At 39.9% G+C, this 21,013-nt stretch overlaps 1 protein-coding gene across 1 annotated transcript in view; it reads left to right on the plus strand.

Moving 5' to 3' along the window:
* The window catches only part of TJP1 (tight junction protein 1), a 331,960-nt gene that overhangs the window by 265,189 nt on the left and 45,758 nt on the right, over positions 1–21,013 (plus strand). Inside the window, exons 6-13 of the mRNA XM_018560498.1 lie at positions 6,171–6,273; positions 6,840–7,119; positions 7,767–7,870; positions 11,046–11,214; positions 12,126–12,270; positions 15,385–15,518; positions 17,300–17,405; positions 18,649–18,799. Of these exons, the coding sequence (XP_018416000.1) occupies positions 6,171–6,273; positions 6,840–7,119; positions 7,767–7,870; positions 11,046–11,214; positions 12,126–12,270; positions 15,385–15,518; positions 17,300–17,405; positions 18,649–18,799 (1,192 nt within the window). The remainder of the gene's footprint in view (positions 1–6,170; positions 6,274–6,839; positions 7,120–7,766; positions 7,871–11,045; positions 11,215–12,125; positions 12,271–15,384; positions 15,519–17,299; positions 17,406–18,648; positions 18,800–21,013) is intronic.

Here is a 21,013-nt window from a genome sequence, read left to right on the forward strand (position 1 = left end):
ATGGTGGAATGGGGTGCAGGGGATGGTTATGATGATGGAATGGAGTGCAAGAATGGAGAGGACGGGTATGATGGTTGAATGGGGTGCAGAGGACGGGTATGATGGTTGAATGGGGTGCAGAGGATGGGTATGATGGTGGAATGGGGTGCAGAGGACGGGTATGATGGTGGAATGGGGTGGAATCGATAGCCGACGAATCGACTATCGAAAACGTTGACAACGTTTTCAATCGTCGATTTTAATCGACTAAATCGATTTAACTGTTGCAGCTCTAACCTTAACCCCATTTTTCTGCACCCCAGTCCTATGTTTTCGTGCATAGTTGAGTCACTAAGCCTTGTTTCCATGTCGGAGGCATAACTTTTGGGCCGCAAGCCTGCAGAAAAATGACAGCAGGTGCTCTGGACTGTTAAGTCAAAATCTGAAGTATTTGGTTGTATCAGGAAGCACTTTGTTTGCTGGAGGGCAGTACAGAGGATGGGTATGATGGTGGAATGGGGTGCAGAGGACGGGTATGATGGTGGAATGGGGTGGAATCGATAGCCGACGAATCGACTATCGAAAACGTTGACAACGTTTTCAATCGTCGATTTTAATCGACTAAATCGATTTAACTGTTGCAGCTCTAACCTTAACCCCATTTTTCTGCACCCCAGTCCTATGTTTTCGTGCATAGTTGAGTCACTAAGCCTTGTTTCCATGTCGGAGGCATAACTTTTGGGCCGCAAGCCTGCAGAAAAATGACAGCAGGTGCTCTGGACTGTTAAGTCAAAATCTGAAGTATTTGGTTGTATCAGGAAGCACTTTGTTTGCTGGAGGGCAGTACAATAATGAGTGTCTGCAGGCAATCGTGAAGCATGGTGGAGGTGCCTTGCAAGTCTGGGGCTGCATTTCTGCCAATGGAGTTGCAGATTTGGTCAGGATCAATAGTGTCTTCAATGCTAAGAAATACAAGCAGATACTTATCCGTCATGCCATACCATCAGGGAGTCATGTGATTGGTCCCAAATTTATTCTGCAGCAGGACAACGCCTCCAAACAAACAGCCAATGTCATTAGGAACTATCTTCAGTGTAAAAAAGGAAAAGGAGTCCTGGAAGTGATAGTTTGGCCCCCACAGAGCCCCGATCTCAACATCATGGAGTCTGTCTGGGATTACATGAAGAGACAGAAGGATTTGAGGCAGCCTACATCCACAGAAGATCTGTGGTTAGTTCTCCAAGATGTGTGGAACAACCTACCTGCCGAGTTATTTCACAAACTGTGTGCAAGTGTACTTAAAAGAATTGATGCTGTTTTGAAGGCAGAGTGTGGTCACAGCAAATATTGAGTAGATTTGGATTTCTCTTCTGTTCATTTACTTTCCATTTTATTAATTGATAAAAAATAAACTATCACTTTTATTTCTGAAAGCATTCTTGCGGTACAGCATTTGTTCACACCTGCCTAAAACCTTTGCATAGTCCTGTGTGTTTGAAGGAGTTTGTTCAAATTGTGCTTTCTCTTTACATGTGAAGCTTCGTTCATCTTCACATGCTGTTGGCACATCATTATTCATACATATTTTAGATGAGGACTGGTCAGAATAGGTGAAACGAGCAGTTCCCCAAATGGAAAATCAGCATTCTAATTTCAGTTGTTGTTTTTCTATGGAACCTGAGCCAAGAGGCACTAGTCCAGAGAAAGTGTATGCACTGTGCAGTGTGAAGACTGCATATTTGTGGAGTTCTTTCAGCCATTATTTCAGTGGGCATACCGCACCTCCTAGAACTATGTGCATCATATTTTCTTTGCTGGCTTTCCTCTTCCAACTGTTTAGATTTCAGCTAGTGGTTTTGCAATAACACTTCATGCTGCCTCTGTTCAGGTTAAACTTTCAAGCAGGGTTCCCTTTGCAGTTTAAAGTAAAGCAGTGTAAACCTGTAAAGAAAAAAAATTGTGCTTAAAAGCAAAGGTGTTATTGTGTAATTCATGCATATGCAGTTCACACTTGGTTTTATTTTAACTGCATTAGCATGGCTAGCTGAAACTGTATGAACACTACATTAACACCTTTCGAAACAGAAGATACTGTGCGTTTTAATGGCTTATTGGTAGGCCATGTAAAATGTTTAAAATTCTTTTTTAGTGAAATATGTTTATTTTTCCCCTTTCTCTTTTTTTTTTTTCTTTTTATGGTATAATCGTGGGATTGTAAGTGCTTTGTTAGAAGTGTTAGAAGTGTGGCCCCCAAGTGTCAGTGCCCTTTCCTGGGACAATATAGTTGTCTGTTTTACCTTCTGAGCTCACATTCTACAGATATAGTGAGGATCACCCCATACATAACGTCCATAGGGGTTACCTTGTTAAGAAAGCTCATGTTACTTGTAAGAAAAATAAGATGCTTTGACTGGCATTTGAAAGTGATGGACAACATAATAATAATTGCTTTTAGAAATGCTACACAATCTTTTGCTCAGTTTTGGCAGCTATGAGACAGGGTAAAATTTCCAGCTGGGAGTTCTCGGCAGCAGTCCTAGCATGACAGTGAAAGTCTGTGTGAACTGAGCTTCTTGGTTACCGCCATGACAGTGAGGGCTTGTTTACACCATGTCCGGACCAGAACAGTTTGTACCTGGACCAAAAAAGCATCCCAATGTATCCCCATGGTATTTCTGGGCTCTGTTCACATCAGCGCAGTCTATTCCGCTCTAGACAAAAAAAAATGCTGCTTGTCTCATTTTTTTCTGGTCTGGAATGCACTGGAACACATGGAAATGCATCAAAAAGGCATGCAAATGCACTGGAGTGCACATGAAACCCATTTTAGGCCTGATTCACACCTAGGCAGCATAGGTTTTGCATGCAGTCATTTGTGAATCTATGCACGTTTTTGACTGGCAGAAGAGATGCACAGATATCGTTTTTTCGGTATAGAGTACGAGTACCTATATATATATATATATATTTTTATTAATACTCGCCCATACTGATACCGGAAGTCCCATTAAGGAAGCCAGGCGGCGTATAATGACTCTCCACCTGGCTTCCTGATTAGCCGGATGGTGTGTAAAAACTCGCCACCCAGCTTCTCGATTAGCAGGGAAGCCGTCCCCATGCTTCACGTCACTAGGGGATGAGAAAGCATGGAGTTGGCTTTCTGGCTTTCAGGAAGTGGTAATGACACGCGCCCGGCTTTCTGATTGGCCAGGAAGCCGACTCCATGCTCCCTTGGTATGAGGTGATGAGGGAGCATGAAGCCGGCTTCTCGGCCAATCAGAAAGCTGGTCACCGCGTCATTACACGCTGCCCGGCTTCCTGATACCGAAAGTATCGGGCTAGGCATCGGATCATTTGGGCGAGTACGAGTACTCGCCCACATACTCGGCATTGGCACAGATACTAGTATAGGTATCGGTGCATACCTAACTGGCAGCTTAAGAAACATTGTGGTCAATGGAGGAATACACATACAAACGCTCATGAAAATGTGCAACATGCTCCTGCCACGCATTTTCTGGCATTTCTATTGAAGTCTTGGGGGGGAAAATGAGCTTGAGACTGCCAAAGAAGCTCATATACCTTTTTCTGCATTTGGCGTTCTCCTGCTGGCATTTTGCTGCTCAGGTATGAACCAGGGCCTTTGAAAATCATGGGATTTCTTGTGTTGGACATTTAAAAGCGCTTTTCCTACTGCTCAAAAACACCTGGGTGTGAACCAAACCTTAAGCTAATAAAAAAATTAAAAAAGAGGCACAAATGCACTGCACTGCTTTTGCAGATCTGTTCCAGACATGATGTAAACATAGCCTGAAAGTCTGTGTGAACTGGACTTCTTGGTTACCACCATGACAGTGAAAATCTGCGTGCTCTGGACTTCTTGGTTACCACTACTAGAATGCATTGTCCATGAGGATAATCCTCTAACGCCTGGGGACATCATGCTCAGGCAAATCTCTGGTTGTCATCAGACGCCCAGAGGTCTGGTATCAGGAACAGTGGCAAATGCACATTGGGGAATAAAACCCTTGCTCCACACAAACTTTAAAAATAGGATACCATCCTATCCACTTATATTTTCTTTTACTTTCCAGTGGTGTAAAGTATAATTCAGGAACTAAACTGTCCCGTATTGGCTTTATTTGCAAAGGAATATGTTGTTTTTTTTTGTTGTTGACAACATGAGAGGCGCAAGAGTGCTGTTTATATTCTTCATTTAAATATTGATTTTGTAACAAAATTTTAGGCCTCGTTCACACAACACGAGTTTGCCGCGTGTATTTGTCAGCACTGAAAAGCTCAACACAAGAAATCCCATTTATTTCTATAGTCCCTGTTCACACCTCAGTGTAGCTGCGCGCACGTGGAAAAATGCCTGTCGTTGGAAAAAAAAGTTTTTGACCAGATCAGCGAAATTTGTCCCCGTAGACTTTATAGGACAAAAGGTAAAATTGTGCTGATCTGCCCCCCAAAAAAGCTTGTACTTTTTTCCAGCTACAGGCTTGTGTTGAGCTTTTCAATGCTGACAACTACGCGTAACAAACGCCTGTGGCGTGAACGAGCACTAAAGGTTTCTTGCACCCAAAATTGGTACTTCTTTTTTGGTAGATGCTGATGCATTATCCATTCCACGAAGCTGGCCGTAGACTGAGCGTAATGCGCTCAGTAGGTAGCCCTGCCGGCAGCCTTCTGTCCAACATCCTTCGATCAGAAAATACAATGGCCCAGCAGGAGATTTATCCATCCACACTGGTTAACTTAGATGGAGGCATCTGTGAGATGTTTTGTCTTCAGTCGGCAGGCTGAACGGAAAAAAAAAATCTAACAGTCTATATGACCAGTTTTACTTTAAGGATCTCAGGAGGGGGAGATCTCCCCCACATAGTTCCTGGCTCTTCTTCCCTCACCTCCAAGTCTCAACCCTCCCAAAGTCAATCTCAAACCTCTTAAATAGAGATGGACAAACCTGTATAATAAAGGGGGTATACATTTTAGTGCAAGAGTATTGAAGATGTGTGAAGTGGAATATTTAGTTCAGTCAGCACTTTCCAGAAAACTGAATTATTGGGTTGTTTGTTGACCATTTAATGTCATGCTGCAAAAGTCATAGTTGAAAGAACTGTTTATGCGCAGAATAAGTTCTTAGTATTATATTTATTGATTGTGCCTGCCACCTCCTGAATTTTGCTACTTTTTAAATAATTCAGTCATGCCCTGTCCAGCAGACCTCACACTGGTAGAGGGACGAGCAGCACTCTGAGCTAGACAGGGGCCCATTGCTTTTCACAGTGCTGACACTCCTACTGAACATGTTTACGAAAGGGGAGAGCGCAGCAGAGACCTCGTTAATGCACTGCCATCATTGTCCACTCAGCAGGCTGTGAGAGTTGACCAAGAAAGCAGAATTTGCAGCGATTAGTTTTTTTTCCCTAAAGTCGCCCATTAAAAGGGTTACCAGTGCTACCGTGACATCTAGGGAAAAAGCAGGTTTTTTTGTCTGACATAAGAGTTTAAAAAAGACAAAAAGTGTATGTAACCCACACATGGGCAGGCATTTTACTTTAAAGAGGTCCTTAAAGAGATAAACATGGGGATTTGAATTTGATATACACTTTTAAGTGCTGAGACCTAAGAGGACGGCTGATTGTGCACACACTACAGCCAGATGCCCTTGGGCACATATGACACCTGTTGGCTGCTGATGCCATGAATTGAAATAATTGGCTTTGCTAACTGTCTAAAAGTACCTATGGACAAGCTCAGAGAAACGTTGTTAAGCCACTCAAGTGGGTTCTTATTTTTTGGCAAAATAATACTTTTTAGAAAAGGTTTTACAATGTTTTTGGGGCAAAATTGGGAGAAATTTTCACCACCTTGTTTACAGGGTATGCACATGGTCAATGTCCCAGCCAACTGTTATCTTCTGTCTCTGGGTACTTTATGATAGTTTGTGCCAATATACGTGTTCACAATACATGGGCAACAGTCCAATCTATGTTGACATATAAGAAAACTGTTCTTAAGAACCTCTAAGTTAATAGAGCTGATACAAAGGCAGGTACAGTGAATATGGATTATGAGCACTGCAAGCTAGGTATGACCTGCAGTATATCTAGGTGAATAAAAATGATTATAAAAATGAATAACAAATTTAAAAAATGATATTAACACTTTCTGTATTGTCTTTGCAGGGAAAATGACCGTGTTGCAATGGTCAATGGAGTGTCAATGGATAATGTGGAGCACGCGTTTGCTGTTCAACAGTTGAGAAAGAGTGGTAAAAATGCCAAAATTGTAAGTTGGTTTTTGTTTTATTTCATTATGCAATGAGTTTCAATTCCAGTCTGTGCAAACAGTCCAAGATTAATTTAAGTCCACATTAATTTGCCAATATACGTGTTCACAATACATTTCCTGAAAAGCTTTCTAGAAATATTTAGCATTATAAGAAGACACTGCCTGTTCGGGTCAGATATTGATTGTCAGTTATTCATTTGGCTGCTTTAAACTTGACACTTTAAAAATTAAAGTGTATATATTGTCAATGTCCCATATTTTAGCTTGGCATACATACATACATCCAGTGTTTAAGCCAATTCATAAATTCCACATTATTTTATCCATTGTTCAAACTTGGGCTCCTTGACAGCATTTTTATGAGACTGGTTTTGCGGCTCTTAGATTGATCTGAATTATGTAGGATCAGCATTTTCTTTGAAACAAATTGCTCAACACGCCTAATTAATCTTTCCTCATATTTTTGCACAGCGGCTGATGGAATACTAGTAATCATATTACAGTTCAGCTTATGTGATTAAACCTGGCATCTTGTTTTACAATTCTCATCAAACCCATTCCAGACTATACGACGGAAGAAAAAAGTCCAGCTCCCTGTGGTTCGTCCTGACCCAGAGCCAGCATCTGAAAATGAGGAGGACAGTTATGAGGATGAGGTGCCTGACCAGAGAAGTGCCCATAGCGGCCCTGGTGCCAGCAGGAGGAGTGAGAAGAGCTGGGTAAGGGACAGAAGTGCCAGCAGAGAAAGAAGTTTGTCGCCTAGATCAGACAGAAGATCTGTCGCTTCCAGTCAACCTCCAAAACCTTCCAAAGTGACCTTGGTGAAATCTAGAAAAAATGAAGGTATGTTACTCTTATGGTACTTTTATTCAGCAGTTATATGTGCGATCCTAAAGCGCTGATTTCATGGCATATGGTTGTCTATGGAGCTATCTGCAGTGGTTTACCTTGATGCAACACGTTTTTTATTTTTAATTGAAGCCGCAAGACTTGCACTTATGTTTGTATCGGATGTAGTGTAATTCTGAAAAATGTCATTGTTTTTCTTGTATTTCTGTGTGTATATACATTGCCAATTTGTGTTTGCATTGTGCCTCATCCTGTGAGCATACTTAAGTGGCATGGATTGCTGCGCCAAGCATTTCCAGGTTGCTGTTGTCCTCTGATTATTTTACTACTTGTACTGATTAGTGATGGAGCTGTAAATGTCTTAATGAATCAGGTTGCCACACAGCACTGAATAATTCCGTTGCAGGTTTAGAAAATGTGACTGCAACATGACTGTGTCTGTGCAAAGACCTTTTACTAAACTGTAGAAAAAATAAATGCCATCCATAAATCTTTTTTTTATTTCACTGGCATCTCACCAGTGTACTGGACTTTCCTTTTAAAATATTCCATATCTGGTACCATTCCTCTGCATCATTTTGAGGATGTAATATACCATACAACTGGTGATAACTCTGTTTTCTTATGATTTGTTGTTCCAGAATATGGTTTAAGATTAGCCAGCCATATTTTTGTAAAGGAAATCTCTCAAGATAGTCTGGCAGCGAGAGATGGAAATATTCAGGAAGGCGACGTTGTGCTGAAGGTAAGATATTTTTATTAACTTGTAAGTTAGCAATATTCTGAACCAACTGCTTGCATATCCTAAAGTGCAATATAATATACTGTGATTCACGGAGGGTGAAGTGAAGTGAGTTTTTACTACACAATACTGCACCCTTCATTAAATCACCTCCATTAAATCACCTCCATTGTTTCTTATATCTATGCAACTAGCATTGTTTCTGTGTAGCATATATCTGTAGAGTGTTTGTACATGTTAAATGAATACATAAAAAATGGTTCTGTAAAAGCAGAAATCCAGAAAAGATATTTTATGGATACTTGGTCCAGCATGGCTCAGCATAAGTATCCATCTGCTATCCGGAGGTCCACCGAAGATGCTGAAAATCGCTGTAGTAGTCGGCGCTACAAATAACGATAACTGGTTTCTTCCGGCCGAGGATCCAGTGGCTTCCCCTCTGAACACAGGGAGTAGCTCACTAGCCACCACCACCATTCAGAGAACACCTTGTATTTTCTTCAATGAATACAAGGCGTTCTCTTATTGGGGGAGGTGGAGATTGTGACATAATCCTCTTCTCCTCTCCACCTTGTCCAATCAGAATACGACTTCTCTAAATGGAGGTGGTGCCCTGGGAGCAACTCATTGTGCAGAGGGGAAGCCGCTGGAAGAGATCGGCTATCACTGTATGTAATGCTTACTACTACTACAGTGATTTTCAGCATCCCCAGCTACCCTCTGGATATTAGATCTGAATACTACATTGAGTCAAGCTGGACCAATGTAGGGATCCATAAAAGATCATTCCTGGAGTTAAGCTTTTAAAAAAAATCTGAGTGAATTATACATGTATATGGATATTTTTTAAAAAGCCTGGTCAATTGTGGTAATGTTTGCAGTGCGCTTCCTCTCGTCATCTGTATGGTAAAGGATTAAACAAGCTGTCGTGCACCACTGGGTAAACCTGCTGACATTAGGATCTTCATAGGAAGAATTAGCTGCTCCTAATTTTTGTCAGAAAGCATGTACTATATGTTCTGTTGACACTGACAGCTCTCACTGTTGTGAACAGCGTGATCACCTTCAACGATCTCATCTCTGCATGTAGGACTTGTTGTTCTTTGAATAGAATAGTTCAGCTGGAAAATCTGGTGAAAACAAAACACTGGGTGAAAGTAGAGACGGTTATTGTATTTACCAACAAGAGCCAACTTCTTTTCTTTCTGCTTGTAGGATGCTTTTTGGTTTATTGGCAATCTTTGTTTCACAGCTCTGCCTGTCTTCATTTCTGCAGTGACGCTTGCTCAACAATTCCTAGGGATGTTGATCAATAACACTAGCTGAGTTTACATTTCTGAACTACTGGAATCCAGAGCCTTCTTATTCATGGATGAAAAATGTAAAGATAAAACTGCTGATGTGAGACTCTGTGTCCTGCCTTGAAATGATTTCACATCGGTAGCTAAGATTCATGAAGTTGCAGTCCTTTCTATCACTTAAGAATAAGCTAGCTACTATATGGAAGGGACACTTCTGCTGTCTTTCTCATCTTTCCAAACCTGCTTTAATACATCGATGCTGTTAAAGTGGACCTGTGGCCAAAAACATAATCTTCTCATTTGGCCACATGATCTTTCATAAAAAGCAAGGTCACCTGAGCAGAAGTACAAGTGTATATGTATACATAAGGTAAAGTATTCGTACTGGATACATTAATGGGTTTGCAGCATGGTTGAGTCTATTGTTCCACATGACTGAGAATCATTCACTTTCACATGCAGCTGGTTGTGCAAGTAACTGCAGCAAACCTGAATTGCTAAAAAGAGCAAGTGGCCTACTATAATTGCAGACATTTATAGTAATCAGAGGATATTGCAGCAACTGTGAGCCATATAGCAGATTGCAGTTGTCTGTTTATTCCTAAGCCTTTGATCAGTTTCAGGAGCCTATAGGCAGTTCTCAGTCATGTGGTAAGGCAATTACAGGCTCTCCTATGTAGCTAAGGTCTTATGGCTTCAATGTTTAAATAGGAAATCAAGCAACTCTTGTTTGTAAAATTAGCCTCTGGCTTTTCAGAAGGACCCAGTTTGTGAGTTCTCCCCAGTTTTTTTTGCAGGGCAAAAAACAGTTTATGATAAGCCCAGCTACAAAGGATACAATCCAACATACATTTCTCTTTATCTCATTGGACGACAAGGCTATCTTTTATATATTTTATCCACCCCTGCACTAAGGGCTTGTTCACACTGACCGAATAAGCTGTGTTTTTCTGCACACCACCACACGTATAGTTTAAATAGGCCATATAGAAAACAGCTGTTTCCTATGTAACCTGTTTACACCATACATGTCAGTGGTGTGCAGGAAAACACCGCTCAACGGACATGTTATGAACAAGCCCTTAGTGCAGAGATGGACAGAATATTAGGGAATTCAGGAGCCAGGCTGTCCAATACAGGAGGTGCCAGGATTTTTTTTTTTTTTTAGGACCCAGCTCTATTAGCAACAACTAAAGAAAACGTCAAAAGTTAGGCACCAGCTGTAATTTTTAAGGACCGCTGGCTCCTGGGATTTGTCCAACCTTGTCTTGTCATGTGTTCCGATTTTTTTGATTTTAAATTTGACATTCAGGATTTTTGTAGAAAATGATTCGACATGGAGAAATATTTGGTAAGTTAGGTAAAGAAGTTGTAAAATGTTTATATTAATGTGTGCACTAAGAGGTTTGTATATTTTTGTAACAAAGGGGTGGGAATTTGAAATTGTAAATGTTACCTAAGAAGCATTCTGACTGCATTCTGACTGCAAAGATTACATGATTCAGCTGCATGTTAAATCTGATGTTTTCTTTACCTTGTTTGAAAATATTTTTTGAAATTTCTGTTTCAAATTCCATTTTAACGCCCAGCTTGGAATTTCTTTACCCATGTTAATGCTTCAAAGATGCATTTTGACCCTCCACTGATTTGTTGTTTAAGTGAAAAGAACTTTCCTCTGAAAATGTTATTTGCAGTGTTCTAGATAGCAGTATGAAGCAGGAGCCAACGAGTCAGACTCCAGTCATGCTTTGCTTGCAGGATTTGGTACAGACTAAATACATCTAGTCTTTGTTAACTTTGCGTATGTCACTCAATGATTTAGAAATAATTTACGCTAAGCATGAATAACCAGTAATCCCTCCATTGTTGTTTTGCAGATTAATGGCACAGTCACCGAAAACATGTCTTTGTCCGATGCAAAAACATTGATAGAAAGGTCAAAGGGCAAATTAAAAATGGTAGTTCAAAGAGATGAGCGAGCAACTCTACTGAATGTCCCAGATCTAGATGACAGCCTTCATTCTGCAAACGCTTCAGAGAGAGACGGTATGGTAGTATTGCTGAAATAAATGATGCAATTAGGCAGTTACTTAAAGTATATTATTACTATCATTATGTTATATATCATTATAGTATATTTTATGTTTTTGGGTTCAAGTACGCTTACAAATAAAAATGCAGTTTGGAGAAACTATTTGATTTTAAAGCCCATGTCGATTTTAATTAGTATAAGCAAGTGTTATAATAACCTGACAGATGTTCTAACTATCTGTGACTCAGCTGGGATTTCCACTTACTTTTTTCCCTTCTGACACCTAGATTAGAAATGAGGGAAGCCAAGACAGGAAGACAGAGCAGCAATAAAAGCATCAAAACACTTTTAACCTGTTCACACTCTTCTCAAACAATGTGTTTTATTGTTGCCTCTGTCCCCACTGGAGGTATTTTTCGCCTGTCACAAGGACAGGAAGTCAGCAGAAATTCCCCCAGTGGGGGACACAAGACAACTGTGGCACCTGACAGAGGTTCTAACGCTTCCACATGCTATCAGATATCGTTTTTGGGTTGTAAATGTAATGATATCAGGGGCAAAACCCTCTGAATTGTTTGTGCACCTATTTTCTATAAACAAGTGTTCAACATAGGGCAGGTGTACATTACTATTCTGCCCCATTGGCATCTGAGCATCCTGATTAGGACCTGGAGCTGCTGATGTGCTGCTTTTAGGGTTCATTATATCTATGAGCAGCACCCCTGTAATGAACACCTGCTCATGGGGGCAGAAACATACATATTCTTGTTAAAATGCTTTACACTATGTTCAGTGTGGTCAGAATAGCAAAGATCACCTACCCTTAAAATTGCAAATGGAATCATTTTATAATGAGCTTTTATTTTGCACTCCAATTTTTTATTAAATATTTCCTCTTAAACAAAAACCTATTTTACTTTAACAGACATTTCAGAAATTCAGTCGCTGACATCAGATCATTCCAACCGTTCACATGACCGGCCCCGCCGCAGCCGTTCACGGTCTCCTGACCAGAGATCGGAGCCTTCAGACCATTCCAGACATTCTCCACAACAGCACAGTAACAGCAGGTGATGGCTATACTTCCTAATGAACGTTAATCTTTGTTTTGTGTTTGGAACTTTAAAGCATACACTTTAATCTATATGACAAATATTTTCCTTTTTTTTTTATTTTCTGAAATATTTTAGCATAAGATAGGATATTTTGGATATTTCTCTGGTTTTGAGCGCTGTATATACATATTTAAAGTTGAGAAACAAATGCTTGAGGGATGAAGGTTAGCTGGATTTAATGTGCTTCTTTTGACTATGGGGCGAATGTACAATTTCTGCTACAGTGTTATCCATACTGAGCACATCATCCTGACATATCACAGATGTTGGGAATCTAAGCACACTGCCAGCACACATACACTTGCTGCAAAAACACCTTTCATGACTCATGGGAAAAGCAGCTATAATTTTGTACAAGTTGTCACCTAGAAACAAAGACAGATTGCTAGCTTAGCCCCACATAATTCCTGCACATTCAGGAGGTGATATTCTTCCATTTTCTGTTCGCAACTGAATATTTAACTTCGAAAAAGCATCCTGTCCCTCACTAGTCTATTGCCTCTAGAATCTACATGGCCTCTTTTTCTGCCTACATGCCCCTGTAGTATAGTAAATTTTCACAATATCTCACATCCCGCAGCCTTTACCTTTTTTTTAATTTCCTGAATGCTTACTGGTTATTTGGTTGGGTGGTATACACTATTAGCATTCTGGAAGAATTGTGCAGCCATTTCTATACATTTTTATATTTCTTGTATGTTGGCTTTTATTGTCACTTCTGTGTTTAACCCCCTATCCACCCTACCACTGTAAATTCACATCCTCCAAGGCAGTTTTCTGTGGCGTTAATAAAAGTTGTTTTTTCTGTGGAGCTCCAATCACCATAGAATGGCTGCACAGTGGTGTGTGGGTAAGGGGAACCATAAAATGTATCAGTTGCCATTTTGACTGTTTTTTTTTTTCTGTCAATCATGTTCATTGTGTGATGTATGTAGAAGTTATTCAGGCTGCTGTAAAGCCCCCCCCCCTTCTCCCGATAACCTCTGCCTTCCAGTGTCCCCTGTGTCCCTCCCCTCTTCCTGTTTCATGGGCACACCTTTGTCATGTTTGCACCTTGGGCGTTTGAAGGCAGATACACTGTTCAGGATTTTTAACCCTTTCGCTGCCAAGCCCTCAGGAACATTTTTCAAATCAGCTGGCCAAGCCATTTTTGAATTTTCTGCAATTTTTTCCTATTGGTTTGATTTTCAACTGCTGCGTTGCTAGCGTTTGTAAAAGACCCCCCAAACCATATATTTTCTGAAAGCGCAGGCCCGGTAGAATAAAAAGATGGTGATACTAAATTTGTAGGCCCTGCGATAATTGCGCAAATGTTTCTCAAATTAATACAGGTCCGTACGACGTACTGAGCTGGCCAGCTGGAAGCACTTTTGTAGCTCCGTACGACGTACGTCCTTGGCAGCGAAAGGGTTAAGCGAGGGAGAAGATAAACTCCTATTCCATCTTCACAACACAGGATGAACCTGAAAGTGCTCAGCTCTGAGCACTTTCAGGTTCAACGCTGTCAAAATCCTGGTGCAGTAGATGCTGTCCTTGAAAAATTATGCAAAAATAATTTGGCATGCACACCTGTTAAAAAAATTTAAAAAAATAAAGGCTTTTTACTAAATATTCAAAACTAAGGGGATTAGTTTTGAATCTGACATGTAAGAAGTAAAGCACCCCAATCTCATCATCGAAAAAACTGGCATGGTCGTGGTTGGAATCGGAGAGGTTACTAGCACTCTGATGTGTATTATATGTTGATAATTTCAACATCTAGGTGCATGTTTGTTGCTGATGTTTTTAGGGCTCTTCACATCTGTACAGATGTGTGTTCTTGTTGGTCATGGTACCTAATGCAAATATGCGCTTGCACACTATTGCTTTCAGCAAAACTCTCTGTAGGGTGAACTGTTCCATTCCGGAACGTATACAGTGATTTCCTTTCCCATGGAACAACCTTTAAAAATAAATCAGAAACTAGAAAAAGAAAATCTAAAATGTCAATTGTTATTTTATTTGGGGGGAAAATTAAGAAACATCAGCTCATTAGCAGTCCTAGTGTTTGGAGAACATTATTCTGCACAAAACTCATTATTCTTGTTTTTTCCTTGGCCTTTTATTATTTATAATAAGTGGTTTTATTACAATCTTCACTGTATTCATGTGCCAGCCTATTGTATCATACAAAACATTCCACCCATGTTTAAAAATCAGTGGCTTTATCTTTCCAAACAGGCCTGTTCCCTATTGACTCTAACTGACGAGAAAAATGTTGTTATCTTTTCTGGAACATGCTTCCTGTAATTATAGTTAATAAAGGACAACAAGGTTACTAGCTGTCATTCCAGAATTATGGCATTGTGGCCCTTGTATTGCATTTGAATGCTGTCGAAGCAATGACAGATATCATAAAAAGCAAATTTGCAGAAATGATTGGCAGCCTTGTCACCGTGTAACTGCAGAGTTTCTTCCCCCTTTATGGCTTGTTAGCAATCATAGTGTGATCAGATCTTATTCCTGACAGCCTAACCGAATAAGCTAGGGTTTGTTTTGAATCCGACCTTCACATTATGTGCCTGTACATAATTCTGAAGGCATATGTGGAATAGTGAAGCATTTATGTATTTTATAAGGCCTAGTATCTAGAAGTGTATTTGTTCTATGCTACCCATTATTCATATAATGGTAAGGACTAGTAATTTGTACCTTGGCAAGTTTTGCTATTTTTGTACCTGTTGCAAAGAGATCTTATTTCTTGAGACTTTCAGCTGCCCTATCTTTTTCTTTGTGATATTCTGAGATTCCCAGCTTGTGTAGTCTTGTGGCTTCTCAGTGCTTCCATGGTCTTTCTGCCAAAATGTATTCCAGTGAAGTACAGACCGTGCTCCTAAATATAAAGTAGAATAAGCTGCTTCTGCAGATCGGAAGGTTGATCACGGAGCAGCTGTGGTCTTGAGGGGAAAAAAAATCCAAAGTCCACAATAGGTATTAGAAGTTAAGGGGGTTAACTATCTAGTATTTTAGTCATTGGTAAAGACTTCATCATCATCCACACAATACTAACACATATACTTAATTCTGCAGCACGCGGAGTAGAGAGGAAGATCGAGTATCAAAGCCTGGAGTATCTACACCAGTGAAAAATACAAACAGCGCAACCCTATCCAAAGCAACAGAGGATCTGGAAAGAGCAGAAAAGCAGACACCTCCTTTACCAGGTGATAAAGCAATTCATTTTAACAGCATGGCTTCACCAGAAACTGAAACAATTTCTTTAAAGTGGAGCAAAGTTTGAGGTTCCAGAGCAGCTTTATTCGCTGTGAATTCAGTTGGGAATATCACCTGCTCCACCTCTGGCCCAGGGGTTTTCATTCCTGTTCAGCTGACAACCTGGGCTCCTGTTTTTCCATGTGAATACACTGGAGGGTGGATGGCATGGGAATACTGCAACAGGATGCCATAAAATGGTGCATGGAACAGAATTTTGTCGGTCTGTCATAAGGAATTGTTTTCCCTACAGTGGACTTTGATCGGTACCACTTCCAAAAATTGGGAAATTAGTCAGCCAATCACAGAAGCAGGAAGGGGCATTTCTGTACGCCAACTGTGTACAGAACGCCTCCAGGTCAACATCTTGCATTGAATTTTTTTTACAGTTTTAAATGGAAAGTTTATTTTGATAATTTGTGCTGCAATTTTATATATGCTATATTTTTTAAATGGAGTTACCCTTTAAGATGGTGCTTAAAAATGTGTACTTTTTTTTTTTATTTAGCCCTAATTGTTGCGAATCAAAATCATTAAGATTATATATTGAGTGCTATAATTTCTCAACAGTGACCGTCTCATGTCAATATATTTGCACATATATTCCAGCTGTTTAAAGCTGTGAAATATTGCTGCCGCTATGTTTTAGTGGTAATTCCCTTTTATTAGACTTGGAATGATCAAGGATGTCAAGGACAGGTCATAATGTTCTGAAGTTAATCTTGAATGATTTATGTGCTAATTTGTCCTTGGGATCCTAGCAAAGAGTAGTTTAAGTGAAAACTCATTTGTAGTTTTAAAAAAATAGATTTGCTATAATTGAGTTTTGCCTACATTTACTTTGCGTAGGAATTTGTTCTAAGATCAATGTACACAACCATTTACTTTCCAGTAAAAACTGTCCTGTCAGAAGCTCTAAACCCATAAAGTAACCTCACAGTTTAAATAGCCCCTTCAATTGTTTTTCGATGATTTCAAGATATGTTGCTGCGGTGTCCCCTGGGAACCCCTAAAGTTTCCTTGATTTAGAATAGTCTGTTCTGAGAGCAGCCCCAGCTCGCCCCACAATGCATTGCAACACCACTCTGTAGGTTGCTGAGATCTACATTACAATTTGGATTAGCTTGGGGAATGGCTAAGCTTCACCATTTATATTACAAATCTACTAATTTGTAGGATTTATTTATTTTATTGTACAGGTTTTTATATAGCGCTGACACAGCGCTTTACATAGTTGCACATCCATATCAGTCTCTGCCCTCGAGAGGCTTGCAACCTAAGATCGCATATATGCAAGGGCCAATTTAGACAGGAGCCAATTAACCTACCAGCATGTCTTTGGAGTGTGGGAGGAAACCCACGCAAACACAGGGAAAACATTAAAAGAGAACTATTGGGTAAGTGTTTTTTCCCATAGTTCTCATACGGTATGTGTTCGTTCACTTCCCGATCTATTGAGCTGGCCTGTGACAGTTTAATTGTCACACATTGGCTCGAACTATGAGGATGAGTGATTTTCACTCACCTCATAGTTCTCCTTTAAATCTATATCAACCTTATTTTAGGACTCCACACCATTAATGAATGCTACTAACGTTTTGCATTGTTAGATCCTCTGCACACCTAAATCTGATGGAATCCTGCTGTATTACTTTTTATTCTGGGATTAAACTGTTAGTAGAAATTGATAACTGTTATTTCTAAATTTGATTTTTTTTTCCTCTCTTTTTAGAGCCAAAACCTGTGTATGCCCAGTCAGGACAGCCAGATGTAGACCTACCTGTCAGTCCATCTGATGGACCTTTTCCCAACTCCACACATGAAGATGGCATGCTACGGTAATGGTTAACCTGCCTGTTTGTGTTCCAGAAGTGGCCCATTGTCTGTTCCCAAAGAAACATTTTAACATTAGAAGTCGGATCAATACTCCCAGGCTGCTCTAATGTAGGAATGTTAGAAAATGCTACTATAGCTTTGTCAGGTTTAAAGAAGAATAACATGACTGCATACAAATATCCCATTTGAAAAGGGTTTGAGAAATAAAGATTTCTTGCTTAAGAAACTGCTAACGCATTGCACTGCTGTTTGCTCCCAGCTGCTTTTATTGTCAGTTGACATCCTGCTGCCTTCCTGATGAATGAACAGGTCAGCAAGGGGAGGAAAGTCCCATAACATCTACTTTCTTCTCCTTGCTGGCCTAACCTTTTTTATGAAATAAGAAAACATCTATAGAAGCTATTTTTCTCAGGGTGATAGTCACTACAGGAAACCGCAGGGAAGTAGTTTTTTTTATACATTTAGGTTGAATCACCTTCATTCAGAAACGGTTCATACTATTTAGCTCCCCACAAGAGGTCTTGACCTGCACTTGTGACAGAAAAGACTGTTTCTATTGCCTGTCTCTGTCTGTATTCTTTATTGCAATATTCTTTGTAGCTTACCCAAAATGTATAAAGGTGGTTTGCCTTCTAACCCTTGGTTAAAATGTCATGATTGTATTTGCATCTTGCCCTTTCAGTGTGTATTGAGTCTGTTAGTAGTCTGCACGTTCAACCGGCATATCAATATTGTCTCGTTTCCTAACAAATGTTCCAAAATTAATACTTTGGGGTTGCTGTATAACCTGCTTTCACAGGAAATACCTATGCAAAAGATATTCACCATGCATTATGGCCACTAGATGGAGCCGAGAAGTCCTATTCTCAAATCCATTTAGTGGTCATATTGTGCAAATCTCACTTGCATAGCTGTTCGTGGTACAAATGAGGAGTTATAAATCAATCCTTTTGTATGTGTCTCTGCACACCATTTTTAGTGGTACGGTGCAAATACTCCACCTTTGTCATAAGACTCATTTCGTATTATGTTTATCTATTAATTGGAACTCCATTTTTTTAAAAATATTTCAGTGAGATGAACTGTGGCAACCTTCCAATGCTAGTTTGTTTAGGAACTAAAAAAAAGTTTATTGGCGGAAATTGTCAGTATCTGTATTTGCATGTTTGTGGCACTCACTGTTGGACTGCACAAATGTAATATTTAAGCTTTTTAGATGTAATTTTTTTAATTTATATCACACAGGCCCAGCATGAAACTTGTGAAGTTTAGGAAAGGAGACAGTGTGGGGCTACGTCTTGCTGGAGGAAATGATGTGGGTATTTTTGTTGCGGGTGTGTTGGAGGACAGCCCTGCAGCTAAAGAAGGACTGGAAGAAGGCGATCAGATTCTTAGAGTAAGTTATGTGGGATTGGTTCAATTTTCTTGCCGCTTTTGATTATCTCATTTTTAAACCTTGGTGTGCTTTTTAGCTTCAGGAATGATGTGGGGTTGCATGGAGAAGCATTGCAAATAAGATCATTAACCACTTGATGACCGGGGTGTTAAACCCCCTTCCTGGCCAGGCCATTTTTCAGTATTCCGCGCTGCAGTACTTTGACATTTAATCAGTGGTGCAATGCTGTACTGAAATTAATTTTATATAATTTTTTGGGGACACATAGAGCTTTCTTTTGGTTATATTTAATCACCACTGGAGTTTCTATTGTTTGCTATATAATGAAAAATGTAACCAAACTTTCCAAGAAAAACTGTTTTCCCTACGTTGTTATAAAACATTCATTATTACCCAAATGTTTAGTAAAATAAAAAAGACGGACTCACGCCGGGTAAATAGACACCAAACATGTCAAATATTAAAATTGCGTGCGCCTTCGAAATCACGAAAAAATGACATACCAAAATTGGCCATAGGAGAGGCTTTTACCGCTCATCAGTTTAGTGTTATCAGTGATTGATGGCCCTAAAATGATTGCTCTCACTCTGACATTTGCTATGATAACTAGGGGCGCCATCGTCATTTTCGCACATAGCACCCAACGCATGTTTCTGTATGTGGGGGCGGGGGGATTTAAAAAAAACCAAAACAAAACATATTTTTTTTAGACTTTTTTTTTTTCCATTAAACTTTATTACTATCACATAGGGGGTTAAGAGCGATCCAGCGGGTCCACAGACACCAGAACACTTGAATGTAAACGGCCATCGCTGGCTGTTTATGATTTAAAATGTTTAAAAACTCACATTCAAGAAGCTCCAGGCCGGCTGTTTATTACAATGGCCGACCTGGAAGCGGTTGAAGAGACATTTTCATCTTTTAACAAAAATAAAAAAATACTGCATGGAAAAGAAGTCTTTTAATACTTACCTATCCGGCAGCCAATATGGAGGTGCTCCTCTGTATGCAAGAGATACTGCTGTCTGAAGAATTGTCTGCATCTGTTTTCTGTTGAATACTTGGTCCTCCACGGCACCTTGTGGTTTCTCTGCTGACCACAACGTCACTGCAGGACAAGTAGTGACACCAGACACAACCTTAATAATTTTAAAGGCATCCGTATCTCTTGACCTCTGAGGAGAAGGATGGCATATGTAGTGGGATGGCTAAGTACTAAAGACTTTTCTATTATTTTTTGTTTTATTTCTGCTAGCTGGTGAAAGGGTCACCTTAAGAAATGCTACAATTAGTGCAGTGACATCGATGTTTGTCTAGAATGTCCATATTTTAACTATCCTTCAAGTGTTTTGGGGATATTAAAACTTTCTGTGCCTTTCCCCTGTACACGATTTTCTGTTTAATAAGAGTTAATTATGCAGCTTCCTAAAATTAGGAGTTCTGGATAAATGTAATAAAGAAGATATAATTAGATTTGACTTGGTTAATTACCATCTCTTTCAAGTGCTCCAATGCCCTTTGGTAGAACCAATGCAAAACACGAGAACTAAAGAGACTGATCACATCATTGCTTTCCTAGATCGTTACAGCTTTCACTTCCATTTACTTGAGAAATACATGTCTAAGTAAGAAATGTTCTGAGCTTGTCGCTAATAAATCTCAGTACTTTGAGCTGCTCCCACCAATGATTATGAATAACAAATATTGTTGCAATTAATTAAATACAAAATTAGCAGGACTGGATCAGCTTTAAAATCCAAGTTAAAATGAATGTGATTTTGTTTTCGACTATTTTTGTAGACCAGGAGTAGGTAATAAGTGCCAGGTTCACGTTACACTTACCTCCAAAGATTCTTTGAACAGATCACCTACTTTTTATGGTTTTTGGCTTTTCCTTCGGACCTCCACTCCCAACACAACTCTTTGTCCTCTTTACCTCATCAACATTTACACTGTTAATCATTTCATTAGGTTACCTCTGCTTCCAAGCACACTTCTAGTCCCTGCACCTTACTGCAGCATTTGATCAAGGTACTTACCTTCTCAAGTTGGTGGGGACTTCCTGACTTCCCAACATGCTTCGGACTTGTACAGGATACAGAAATGTGTTGGGCAGGGAGAGGTCAGTAGGGAAAGCTGACATTTTAGAGCAGGTTATCTGTTCAATGAAACCTTGGAGGTAACTTTCACCCCCCCCCGCCCCCCCCCCCTCCG

The sequence above is a fragment of the Nanorana parkeri genome, unplaced genomic scaffold, assembly GCF_000935625.1.
Source record: "Nanorana parkeri isolate BGI_ZX_2015 unplaced genomic scaffold, ASM93562v1 scaffold459, whole genome shotgun sequence".
NCBI lineage: Eukaryota > Metazoa > Chordata > Amphibia > Anura > Dicroglossidae > Nanorana > Nanorana parkeri.